The 13,989-nt window shown below is 42.9% G+C and overlaps 1 protein-coding gene across 1 annotated transcript in view; it reads left to right on the top strand.

Moving 5' to 3' along the window:
• The window catches only part of MBOAT2 (membrane bound glycerophospholipid O-acyltransferase 2), a 280,154-nt gene that overhangs the window by 82,221 nt on the left and 183,944 nt on the right, over nt 1–13,989 (top strand). The window contains exons 3-4 of the mRNA XM_073568180.1: nt 5,555–5,700; nt 11,904–11,981. Coding sequence (XP_073424281.1) covers nt 5,555–5,700; nt 11,904–11,981 — 224 coding nt within the window. The remainder of the gene's footprint in view (nt 1–5,554; nt 5,701–11,903; nt 11,982–13,989) is intronic.

The raw sequence follows: 13,989 nt of genomic DNA, 5'->3' as shown, positions 1-13,989 counted from the left end.
TTCCGTACAAATCAATCTTTCTTATGGCGAATTAGGCTTTCTGAATGTCTTTCCTGTGCCAGCAGACCCAGGTCACTGAGGTCTGCTGCAGCACTTCCTTCAATCCATCCCACTCAGGGGATCTTCTCTCACAGACTGCTGACTGACTAAATCCTAAACTCTTCCCAATCTTTTGGTGCAGACTAAGCTCGACCCACCTCCCAGCACTCTTCGTGTTCCAAGCAGGGAGCCACCAAAGGTGCTTTGCTACACTACTATGTTGTGTGGGATGCAGGTGTTGGAGTGTGGTCAGGGGTCTCCACCTTACCTGAATGGTGGGGCACCACACCTCAGGAGGTGCAGTACCTCTGTGGCGACTGAACCCTCAGGTGCGCCACACATGCAAGTATGAATGTCTCTGGTGACTGACTTGTTTGAAACTCCTACTCTTGGTACGCATGTGTTGTGCAGCCTAGCCTGTTAAGCGCCCAGGCTTGGGTGTAGGTAGTGGCAGAGTCGAAGACTGACATCAGTGTCCACCGGTGGCTCTGCAGGCCACGGTGCACGTGCTCGACACTACACCATAGTCAGCATCAATAGTGGCATCCACAGGTGCGACGCCGCGCGCGCAGTAGGTCTAGAGGGATTGAGACCTCGTGTCCTTGGGGCTGAGTTCTGTGACCGCATACTGTACGCTCTCTTGCCGAGTGCTGTGATTTTAACAGGCTCCGGCATTTATGTTCAGCGGTGGCACGGCTCTGTGTCGTAACAGAGTTTGTTTCTGTTCACACTGGGTGACGTTAACCCACGTGTGACCTCTTGTATACCGCTTTATACTTCCGCCATTACTAAGCAGCAGTTTACCACCCCTGCACTGTGGACCCCAGGCTGCGAAAGCACCATACTATTATTTTATTATTTGGTGTGTTCCGCCAGCCCTAACACGCAGTATGTCGTTCCCAACCAATCTTCAACCTTATTTGCCATTTCTTTCTTTTGGGGAACTCCTCCACAAATTAAAAACACAAACTATTGGCTACCTCCTGCTCCGCTTCATCCACCTATACTGTCACTTCCACCTCCTCCTCCAATTGGATCTGTGCCTACTGGATAAAGATTATTTTATTTCTATTCTGCTTCGCGTAGGGACAGGATGCAGCTGCAGTGAGGGACAGTATTAGGTTTTGCGTGTGAGCAGTTTTACAAAAGTACTCTGCTCCCGACTCTGTGATAGTACCGTGTGTGCCCAAAACTTTTTATAATCTTCATCTCGGTGGGAGTGATGTCAAAATTTTTTCTACTCTAAAGGGCCTGTCACACTAACCGATATCGCTAGCAATATCACTATAACGTCACTTGTTTTTGTGACATTAAAGCGATATTGCTATGTCTGATACTTACCACCGACGGCTCCCCCCGCTGGTTATCGCTGATCGCGCGAGACCGTCCTGGGCCGTTTCTCGTCGTCAGCTTCCTGCTGTGACGACGAGCGACGCGTGGACGCGGGCGGGAGGACGTGAGGATCGCCTAGTGTGACAGGTAAGTAGCGACCCCCCGTCCCCAGCGATGTCGCTGGTGAGATCTGCCTGTGTGGCAGCTCACTGGCGACCACTTAGCGATGTACCAGCGATCCTGACCGCGTCATATCGCTGGTCGGGATCGCTGGTACATCGCTAAGTGTGACAGTACCTTTAGGCAACCATGTCTGTCATTATACTGTGACAAAAGGCGCTGTGTGTATTATTGAACACTTATCTGTGGGAGTAGTTTGCCAAAAGCCACTGTGTTCTCTGCAACCCCTCCTGTGGCAGTACTGTGAGCCATTGTCTGGGTGTGAAATTTGTTATCCGCTTCTGTGGGTAAAATTTGGAAACATTCTCTGTGGGTGCAATTTTTAACTGGACTGCCGGAATGAAACCTCGCTGTGGACCACCAGCTTGATCCAAGCTCATACTGCAAGCTTTTCATCTGCGGCATTTGGAACATACGCCACTGGAGCAGACATTTTGGAGTTGTGGAGTCACACTGCTCCCATGATCTTTTGTGTGAAATTTTTAAGCTGCTTCTTAGGGGGCACTCTGCCCCATGGTCTGTGGGGGAAATTTGCTAGCTGCTTCTGAGGGGTACTCTGCCCCATGGTCTGTGGGTGAGATTTGTAAACTGCTGCTTAGGGGGCACTCTGCCCAATTAAGAGTGAGTTAAATTTTTAACTGGACTGGAAGTTGCTGGTCAGTCTCTTTGGGTGCACTGTTCATATTTTTATGGTATTTATTTACTTCCTATTTTTCCATGATATCTATGGTGACAGAACCCCTTTAAGTCATTTCCCTATTAACTTTTGCAGGGAAATTGTCCTGCCCTTACCCCCCATTTATCTTCCTTTTGCAGCCCACCAGACCATAATATTACCATTTTAAAGCACCGAATTTTGGGTCCCCGTTTACTTCTATTGAGTTCTGGTCCGGGGTCAAGTTCGGACCCGAATTGAACATCCATGGGTTCGCTCATCTCTATTGATTTAGACATTTCTTTGGCCTGGACTTGTGCCATAGCTGACGAGGGTTTGTGTCCTTTTCATAGGACACTAGTGCACAATCTGAGTTGCACATCACAATCCATTAGGTGGGCAGGATGGGACTTGCAGTTTCAAAACCGCTGCTCCGTGCTGGAGGTAGGGGAACATCTGTTTTCTTGTTTTCAGCCAGATCCTACATCCCACAATGAAAGGAATGTGAGAGCCGGTGCTGTAGGGGTTACTGTTTACCAGGCAGAAGAGCCAACTAAGCATCACCGTGGTATGAATAATCGTGTCTGTGTCATTAGCGGCATGTTTGCTCTAAATTCATCCAAGCTTGAGAGGCTTCTAGGTCTGACGTTGGTAATTTTGTAGATGGAGTCATGGCGAGGATATTGTAATATATAGGGGTCTGCCTTATGATGCTCATAGAGCCAAGACTTCCCTATGGGATGAACATATGATGTTACAGATTAGGGATTAGGATTTTGCTTATACTTTTTAAAGAGAACTTGTTACTTGCAAAAAATGTCTTTTTACCTGGTGTAAATGCCTGGTGTTAACCTCTGCGACATGTCAATGGCTGTAAACAAAGAGAAACTTGTAAATAACTCATGAAAGAATAAAGTTACATTAAAACCAAGCAGTTCATTGTTTTTCTTGTGAAATTCTCAATAAGTTTGATGTGTCACATGACCCTCTTCCTATTAGAAAAAATAAAGTTGGACCCAAAATGGCCGACTTCAAAATGACCACCATAGTCACCACCCATCTTGAAAAGTTTCCCCCTCCCATATACTAATGTGCCACAAACAGGAAGTTGATATCACCAACCATTCCCATTTTATTTAGGTGTATCCATAAAAATGGCCCACCCTGTATATTGGCTTTCTGACCAAGCACTCCGCCCTCCATTTTAATTGCAACAGGGTCCTACCTACCCATAAATTCAGGCTTTGAGGAGAGGTATTCACATCTACCCAGAAATTCAGACTTGAGTTTTAGAAAGCTATTCGCGCTAGACATGTAGGACGCAACATTTCTGACACTGCCTTGTCGTTGGTTGCTGGGCAGGCATGAATTGGCCAAACTATGTGCCAAGCGTCTCATTTTTTTCCTAGCATCCACAAGCAGTATTACTATTCATATTTCCTATATTTCATATTGACGTGCTTTAGCACTACAGAGGGCAGCTGTTTCGGTTTATTGTATATGGAGGTGGCTGCACCTGTTCACACTAGCTTGGAAGCGCCAGTCAGTGTTTTGTCATCTTTTAGACAAGTGGGCACGGTGCTCAAGAAGGTACCCATAGAGAAGAATTGATGGCCACTCCCACTTGGTTAAATGTCCTAGATTTTACATAAAGGGACATATCTCGGGAATGGAGAAATGCAGGAACCAAAGAAAAACAACTATGGATTCAGGAGAAAAGAGGCGTTTACTCCAGATGAGAGCAGAAATTACATATTTATGGCAGGTCCTCCTTCAAGGGGTTTTCTCACATATACAATTTATATAAAAATAGTCAAGCGATCAGCTGATCTCTGCGGGTCTTGCTGGCAATCAGTTGTTATGGCTTCAGGAATCTGTAATAGTCATGGACAGGATGGATCTGCTAGAGTCGCTCATAGAAGGTGGTCCTGATCAGATGCTCCCACTTCTATGACTCTCATGTGCCTTACTAGGCTGTATATGGACAGCACTTATCCTAGTAGGACAACTCCATATTTTCTTGAGGATTTATCAAAGGTGAAACTTAAAAAATAATAATAAAAAAAGATTGTTTTTGTGGTTACCTCTTAGTTGTCATTATGTGAAAAAATTATGATTATGTTCAATCACATGCACTTGTGATCATATCTGCAGGCCATTAGCCATCACTGATCCTACTTGTCTATTATGGATCACTTTTATTTGCAGCATTAATCGTCTCAGTATGAGGAGACTTGTTGGCTGCAGATTCCTGTGCGGTCACGTTGTTTCCGGCAGTGTCATATCTCTCAGTTCTGCAAATCCTGCCATGTGATTGTTTCCTAGACATGCACAAACCCCCTGGTTGCCATTTCTTAATACATGGGGTTCTCTATGGCCCCATATAACAGATCCATAACATTTGTGGTCCTATGGTGCCTGTGTATAGCACCATATTAAAATCCTCCTGCTACCATCATGATTTGGCTTTTTTATCCCCACTTTCCAAGAGTCATACCTTCTTTATTTTTATATTGATATAGCTGACTCGTTCTTTTTTGAGTAATAACGCATACATTTTTCAAGGAGCCATTTAATGTATTATAGAAGGTATTTAAAAATGGTAATATACATATTTTTTTTGTATTTTTCATTAAAGGTGCTCTTGGAGCTCAGTCAGGTCTTTTTTTTTTTTTTAGAGGAGAATTGTATTTAGGCTAGCAACTTTGGATGGAACACTACCAGGCCAAAGATCACTGTACGCCGCTGCTAAATCCCATCATAGGGCATGAGAATGGTGGTGCATTGCAACCCACAAGGTACTACGACTGCGACAAGAAAGTTGCAAAAAAAAAAAAACTGGTTACGACTTTTGCGGGTCGCAATGCAACCTCTTTCACCTGCACTATGCTGTGATGTAACAGTGGTGAAAGTTGCTAAGTAGCCACGGCTTGAGATACACAAGTTGCGAGGCCAGAGATCAATATGATCACAGTGCAGTCCAAGGGAATGGAGTTCCATTGCGACACTTGGAATACCATGATCGCAAAAAAGAACTCACAAAAAACAGAACCGAGGTACCCTAGGTGTGGCAATGTGACCCCATTCACTTATATAGCGCTGCAATCTAGCAGCTGCACATGGCGATCTTTGGTTTCATGACCTGTGCCGTGGCCCAAGTAGCCGCGTAGTCCCCAGCCTTATTGATACCGTACAGGAGTACATAGGACTTTTTGATAGCTTTTTTATTTTCTGTCTTGTCTCCAATGCCTTTTTTGCGTATTCAAAACTATATGAATAATTAGATATAAACCTTTAACAGTTTTGAGGTGTAATACTTCTTTTAACAAACTTTTTTTCCGTCCGCAGGTGAATTTTGTAGCGTGCCAACTATTTGCCTTGCTTGCTGCTATCTGGTTTCGTACCTACCTTCATTCAAGCAAAACTAGCTCTTTGATCAGGCATATAGTTGCAACCCTTCTGGGCCTGTACCTTGCACTTTTTTGCTTTGGATGGTAAGTGGATTACTTTGGTACACTCGTGTGTATCTGGTGCTATTCATGCTGATTTTGTTTTTTTAAATTATAGTAAGCTACAGTATATACCAGGATAGGACCCAGGATAAGGGATATATATTGGCGTATGGGGTATATATACACTAGGATGGGGCCCAGGATAAGAGACATATATATATATATATATATATATATATATATATATATATATATATATATATATATATATATATATATATATATATATATATATATATATATATATATATATATATATTATACCAGGATGGGGAAAATATGTGCCAGGATGTGCCCCGGATGGGGAACACACACACCAGGATGGAGAACATATACAGTGAAGAGCAAAAGGGGTAACAATGCTTTGAACTTTTGACTTTCAGGCTCCATATCTCACCATCCACTTTGCTTTAATCATGAGACTACCCTCATTTTATAGACAATCATCTTGGCTATCTCATACATAAATTTGCAACTATTTAGCATATGATTAGTTATGCAGATTCTTGTCATGTCACTGCATTGTTACTGTTTTGCTCCTGGTGGTGGAAAAATATTTTCCTTCCTGAATACTACAAATTACAACCTCTTCTCACATTCCCTAATAGCTCAGTGTGTTATTAGGTTGATTCCCAAGTTAAAGGTCACTGGTTTGAATCGAGAAGCAGCCATAGAGAAGATTTTCCAAGAAAACAGAAACCACATCATCCATCTCATCGATAGCGGTCTCTTCGCCAAGAAAATTGCCAAGCTGCATCATGCGAGCCTATGACAGTAGGAAGAATAGGAAATGAAGTCCGTCCATCCATTCAGAAGCCAAAAAGTGATCATCCAGGCAAAATATCGGAGTCAACAAGTCTGCTTATCCCAAGGTCTATCAGTTCTGGTGCGACAAACACGGCAGTGGAGGAGGCTCTTATGCTTCATATTAGTCAGATCACAGACATTGATGCAAGCACCGTGCAACGCACATTGCGCATGTCTGGAATGGTGGCTCGAAAACAGGTGACGAAGCCTCAACGTCAATATTGCCATAAGAAGCTTCTGTTTGAGTTTGCAAGCAAGTACGAAAAGTGGACATTTAAAGATTTGAAATGGGTGATTTGGAGCAATGACAGGAAAGTCAATAGACTAGGCTTTGATAGGTGCAAATGGGTCTGAAAGAAACAAGGGGACTAAAGGGCTAACAGATTGAGACACTTGAAGGAAATGTCAAGTTCGGGGGAGAAAGCCTGATGATATTGGCTATAAGTGAGCATCCTATAAGATGAGTTACTTTGTACACGCAGGTACCATGGGTATGAAAAGGATGACATAGTGTTCCAACAGGACTACAACATGAAGAATGCGTTGAGATTGGTGAAGAAATGGTACAATGAAGTAGAGGTGTTGTATTGGCTCCCACAGTCCCTAGACCTCAACCCAGACAAACACTTGTGGGTAGAATTGAAGAAAAAAGTGTGTATATTCCCATGTGAGTCGACCAGTATGTACCAACCTTGGTAATGTGTAAAAGAGACATGGGATCAGACTTGGGTCGAGACATGTTTGAATCTGATCGAGATTGAGTTCTGAAGGATTCAGGCAGTGCTGAAAGCCAAAGGTCGATTTTACTTTTAATTATTTTTAGATATTTGTAAAATTTAGATCTTTAGGAACAAAACCGTAACAATGCAGTGACATGACAAGAATCTGCATAACCAATCATGTGATAAATAGTTGAAAGTCAAAATTCAAGTATGTGATATCCAAGATGACTGTCTATAAAATGATGACATTCTCAACTTCAAAGCAGTAGTGGATGATGAGATATGGAGCCTGAAAGTCAAAAGTTGAAAACATTGTTACCCTTTTTGCTCTTCACTGTATATACCAGGAGGAGCCCAAGATAGGGGACATGACTACATAATGGGGGAGTTGAAGACTTGTACATCCTTATAGGATTTAGAACTTTACAAGTGCCCATACATCTGACCAACATGCGGGGGAGCCCCAGGTCCAAATTTTGCACCAGGACCCATTGAACTCTAGGCCACTTAATTGGCCGGCCTTAGTTATGTGAGACGTGTTATTGCACAGTGCACTGGCCGGCAGACCGCATCACGGCTAACTTCACCCCTCCATCTGGGCTCCTACATATTCTCCTGACATATTATGGAACTAGGGAGGGGGCACAACGACTGCACAACATTGAGACTAAAGTGTCCTCAGCCTCTCAACCCCACATCTTGCCCTGTACATCCAAGCAGTCCTCTGTGCATGGCTGTTCAATTGTAGTAGTGCAGAGGAGACAGGAAACGTGAATGAATTCGGCGCTGATTGGCCAAACAGGAAGTAGTCAGTGCCAGGATGGAGCTCAGCTACTTCATCTACTCACGAGGAGGAGCCTCAGTCAGGAACTTGTGCTGCACATGATGTTATGGTGGCATCAAAGCAGCAGGTACTTATATCTGAGCCAAGTGTATTCACATCATATATACAGTTGTGCTCAAATGTTTTTATATACCCCGGCAGAATTTTTGCTTTCTTGTCCTTTTTTCAGAGAATATGAATGATGACACCAAAACTTTTTCTCCACTCAAGGTTAGTGGTTGGGTGAAGCAATTTATTGTCAAACTACTGTGTTTTCTCTTTGTAAATAATAATGACAACCCAAAACATCCAAATGACCCTGATGAAAAGTTCACATACCCTGGTGATTTGGCCTGATAACATGCACAGAAGTTGATACAAATGGGTTTGAATGGCTTCTAATAATAACATCCTCATCTGTGACCTGTTTGCTTGTAATCAGTGTGTGTGCATAAAAGCTGAATGAGTTTCTGGGATACAGACAGACTCTTGCACATTTCATCCAGCCACTGATGTTTCTGGATTGTGAATCATGGGGAAAGCAAAAGAATTGTCAACGGATCTACGGGAAAAGGTAGTTGAACTGTATAAAACAGGAAAGGGATACAAAGATATCCAAGGAATTGATAATGCCAGTCAGCAGCGTTCAAACTGTGATTAACAAATAAAAAATCAGGGGCTCTGTAAAAACAAAACCACGGTCAGGTAGACCAACAAAAATGTTGGAAAATTGTTCCAGATACAAAGAAAGATTCACAAGTGACATCAGCTGAAATACGGTACTCTTCTCCCTGAAAACTAGCGGTGTGGCTGTTTCAAGGAGCACAATAAGGAGGCACTTGAAGAAAAATGGGCTGAATGTTCGAGTCGCCAAAAGAAAGCCATTACTGCGCAAATGCCACACAGTATCTCGCCCCCTTTGTCTCTCAGGTCAGTAAGGGAACTGCACCTAGAGCAAATAGCCACCTGGGAGGATGTCCTGTTACCCGCTGGGTATTCTAAGATTCGTAATCAGAGTAAAAGCATCAGCCCAAGATTAATTTTATGGTTTAATTGCCTTAAGGGCGCACTAGATAATTACAGAAATATACCGTAAGCTATACAATGGAATTACAGTGGATTTGCAGTCAGAGTAAAATATAACAATAAGGGTACAAGACTTAGAGATATTAAGCTGGAGGTCAATTTACCAGATTGTAGGTTGCATGTGGGTGCCGGGAGCTCTGCAGTCCACAGGTACAAGAATCTTAGTTGCCGGACAGACCCCAAAGCGCTGCCGCTGCTCCCCTTGGCAGATCTGTCCCCAGTTCCTTATTAGATCATCATCGTCTGGTTCTTCTGAGAGAGTCTGTCATGTGCTGCTGTTCTTAAGCATGCTGGGTCCCTCCCCCTGTGTCAGAGGGTGGGCTAATAAGCTCCACCCTTTAGCTCCCTGCAGAACTTATTCCCAATATCTAAGAAAGGGGGTAACTTTCAACAGCATGATCGGATCAGGACATGAGAGGTACCAGTGGATGCGGTTTGTTTTGCCCGTCGTGTGGAGAGCAAACATGGCATTTTGGGTCGCTGTGGAGGGCCGAGCTCTGTATATCAGGTCCCAGAGCCATCACCGACTCAGTCGCACTGCCAGATGCATTATTTCCTCAGGGTGACTCGGATATTTTCCATGAGTCCATAACTCGAAAGATGGTCTCATAATCCATGATCCTAGGATAGAGTCGGGGCTGCTGGGAGAGACAATGGATGTGTATTTCTGTGTCTAGCTGACAGGTATATTCTAATTGAAACCCCCAGGCCCCTTTCTGCCCCATGCTGGTGTGGCTCCTACTCAAGCTTTGAAGTTCTGTTTTGGGCCTTATCTCAGTATCATACTAAAAGGCCTTGCTATTCCACATTGGAGCACTAAATCCTGCTTTGTTCAATATGCTTACAGGCCCTGGGGGGGGTAGGAGCAGTTAACTCCTTCATCACACCCACAATACGCAAAACAGCACCAAGACAAGCCTCAAAACTTATGGAACCAGGTAATTTGGAGTGATGAGAACAAAATTTAACTTTTTGGCCACAACCATAAACGTTACATTTGGAGAGAGGTCAACAAGGCCTTTGATGAAAGGAACACCATTCCTACTGTAAAGCACGGAGGTGGATTGTTGATGTTTTTGTGATGTGTGAGCTACAAAGGCACTGGAAACTTGGTCAAAGTTTGTAGGAAAGATCAATGCAACAAGTTATTAGCAAATATTGGAGGCAAATTTGCAATCATCAGCCCAGAAGCTGCGCATGGGACGTATTGGACGTTCCAATATGATAGCGATCCAAAACACAAGGCCAAGTCGACCTGTCATTGGCTACAGCAGAACAAAGTGAAGGTTCTGGAGTGGCAATCTGTCTCCTGACCTCAATATCATTGAACCACTCTGGGGAGATCTCAAGCACTCAGTTCGTACTAGACAGCCAAGGAATTTACTGGAGCTGGAGGCTTTTTGCCTAGAAGAGTGGGCAGCTTTACCATCTGAGAAAATAAAGAACCTCATCCACAACTACCACAAAAGACTTCAAGCTGTCATTGAAGTTAGAGGGGGCGATACACGGTATTGAGAAAAGGGGTATGTGAACTTTTGATCAGGGTCATTTGTATGTTTTGGGTTGTCATTGTGATTTAAAAAGTGAAAACACAGTAGTTTGACAATAAATGGTTTAACCCAACCACTAACCATGAGTGGAGAAAAAGTTTTGGTGTAATCTTTCATATTCTCTGAAAAAAGGCCAAGAAAGCAAAAATTCTGCCTGGGTATGTGAACTTTGAGCACAAATGTATATACCATATATATAATGTATTAAATACTTCAATGTACAGTGTATTATTATTTCTTATTATTATAGCGCCATTTATTCCATGGCACTTTACATGTGAGGAGGGGTATACATAATGCATACAAGTACAGTAATCTTAAACAATACAAGTCACGACTGGTACAGGATGAGAGAGGACCCTGCCTGCGAGTCTACAATCTACAGGGTATGTGTCGTTTGCAGTATACATCCAGTGTATGAGTGCTGTGTGTGGTATATAGTCAGTATGGGTCAGGGAAAATGGTATAAGTTGAGGGGAAGATGGATGGTGCAAAATACAGGGATAATCTTGAACAAAACCTGTTTGTCAGTGATGAGTGGGATGGAGGTTTGCCTTCCAACAAGACAATGACCCAAACCATACTGCTAAAGCAACACTGGAGTGGTTTAAGGGAAAACGTGTAAATGTTTTGGAGTGACCTAGTCAAAGCCCAGACCTTCAGCTACCATAATTGAGAATCTGTGGTCAGACCTGAAGATTGCTGTTCACCAGAGAAAACCATCTAACTTGAAGGAGCTGGAGCAGTTTTACTTTGAGGAATGGGCAAAAATCCCAGTGGCAAGATGTGGAAAGCTCAGAGACATCTAGATTTGTGAAGGGGATTTGCAGTTCTACATCAAAATAACGAGATTTCAACCAGTTTAGGGATATGAATATTAAGACTTCTGAAATACATCTACACAAAATTGTTTAAAAAAAGAAAGTTTTTCTCGAAAGGATATTCACTTTTAGATTTCATGTACTTGGAGGTGTAGAAGACATTGCTGTACCTTTTATATGCCTCCCATAGTGAATCCAATGCATGCCATATGATGGACGTATTCTCTCCTGGTAGTAGAGATTCTGTATAACCACAAGACTTTGCAGTATTCATGAGATCTTTTTCCAGAAACACATTATATAGGTAGACAAGATATAATTGAATAAATGGACTGGGCATTGACAATTGGTGACGTAATGTCTGTCTTCTCTTTAGGTATGCCTTACATTTTATTGTGCAAAGCGGTATCTGCTACTTCATCATGATCGTCATAGGCGTGGAACATATGCACAAGTAAGATATTCAGGTTTTCACTTACTTTTTGCATTTTAGTACTGGATCATCTATAGCAGTGTTCCCCAACTCCAGTACTCAAGAGCGACCAACAGGTCATGTTTTCAGGATTTCCCTTAAAATTGCACAGGTGGATCTGCTCACCTGCACAGGCAATAATTCCACATGGGCGATGCTAAGGAAATCCTTAAAACCTGACCTGTTGGTGGCTCTTGAGGACTGGAGTTGGAGAACACTGCTCTATAGTATATGAAGGTTATATGAGAACGAGTACATGAACTGTTCACTTTACCACAATACATATTAAAGGGATATTCCGAGAATATATGGGATATAGGGGGCAACTTACCAATTGCTAGAGGTCTAACCGCTGTAACACACAGAAACCCCAAGAATGGGGCTCTACAGAGGCACGTTTTAAATTGTGCCTTGGTGAGCATGATCGGCCTCCATTGATCGTCTATGGGTCTGCTGGAGAAAACTAAGTACAGAACTTGCATCTAAAGACTCGTTCTTGGGATCAATTGGGGTCTCAGAAGTTAAACCCTCAACGGTCAGAAAATTACTCCTATTTTATTGAAAGGGAATAACTTTTGATTCTGGGAGTACCCAGCAACGATCAATGAAATCAGATCTGTTTTCTATCTGTCTCCACGTGCACATCACACATTTTGTTTTTCACTTTGTAGAAAGTGCCCCCAGGACTCGTACACAGGGGTGTACTGCGAATCTATGTAGTATAAATTTATAGCAGCTTTGCCTCTAGTGCCGTGGTCTTACTTTCAGAGCCATATTCAAGTAAGCGCTCACGACCATATTTTCGTGCCAAAAACATAGCACCTGGACCAATGTTATTTATTGCAGATGAGCAGTTTTTACACTGACCGAATCTGCATGTGAAATCATCACAGCATGCACGATTTTCTGCGTACATCGGATGAGACTCACCCATTCAAGTCTATAGGTGCGCAAAAAAAATCAGATGCCGTACGGAGCCACAGTATAACATCCGATTTTTACGGATACCTTACAATTCTGTAACATAAGAAGCTATAAATGGTCTTGTAAATGATTGATTAATAGCTGCTGTAAAAAAAAAAAGCAGATTGTACACAGATTACAAGTGACAAAAAAATCGTTCCACTTTTCTGGATGAAACTGTGAGCGATTTTATACGTTTGTGTGAACCTACCCTAAGGGTGATGCAAGTGCCTCCTTATCAAACAGTAAAGTTTTCAGTGCCTACTTATAAAGTAGTAATGTCACAAGTGCCTACATAAAAAGTAATAATTGCCCTGATGTTCCCTTATACAGTAAGAGTGCCCCTTATCAAGTAATATTGTCCTGAGTGGCCCCCACTAGCGAGTAATATTGCCCCTTGTGGATGCTGATACTGTAGAGCATGGCACTTGCCTGAGCATAGCCATAGCTGCCAACATCAGTGGCCCACGAGCCAAACAAGTTGAGGATCCCGGCTGTAGTGCATTATGAAGGTAATATACGGGATGAATAGCTAAAAGAGTATCTAGGAGTCTGTAACGTAAACGTATTAGGACCTGTTATGTGGCGGTACAGGGTTTTTACACACAACAATTTGTGCAAAAATTGGGATGGAGCAGTAGGTTGATATGACACTGAGTCGCTTCTCATGGACAAGCTATGAGTCGGGACAGTCAAGGAGTCCAAGGTCAGTAATCAGGAGGGTACGCCATAAACAGAGGGAAGAGACAAAGGTGTAGTCAAGTAACGGTTGAAGGTCAAAATACCAGGAGGATAGCGGATCAGAGCAAAAGGATTAGACCAACAGATGGTCAGGCAGCAATAGATCAATACGCAAGGCACCAAGCACACAGAAAACAAAATACACAGAGGTGACGCTATTGCTGTCCGCTATCTGGGACTGTCAGATTAGTTAAATAGATGAGCAATCAACGGAGCAGGGATCATCTGGCGAGAGTTCATCATCTCCCAGACTCAGATTGAACCGCTGAGCTCTCAATAAAAATAG

Source organism: Dendrobates tinctorius, unplaced genomic scaffold, assembly GCF_039654945.1.
Source record: "Dendrobates tinctorius isolate UK_male_01 unplaced genomic scaffold, ASM3965494v1 ptg000021l, whole genome shotgun sequence".
NCBI lineage: Eukaryota > Metazoa > Chordata > Amphibia > Anura > Dendrobatidae > Dendrobates > Dendrobates tinctorius.
The sequence above is the reverse complement of the archived record's forward strand: the minus strand, read 5'-3'. Positions and strand labels throughout refer to the sequence as shown.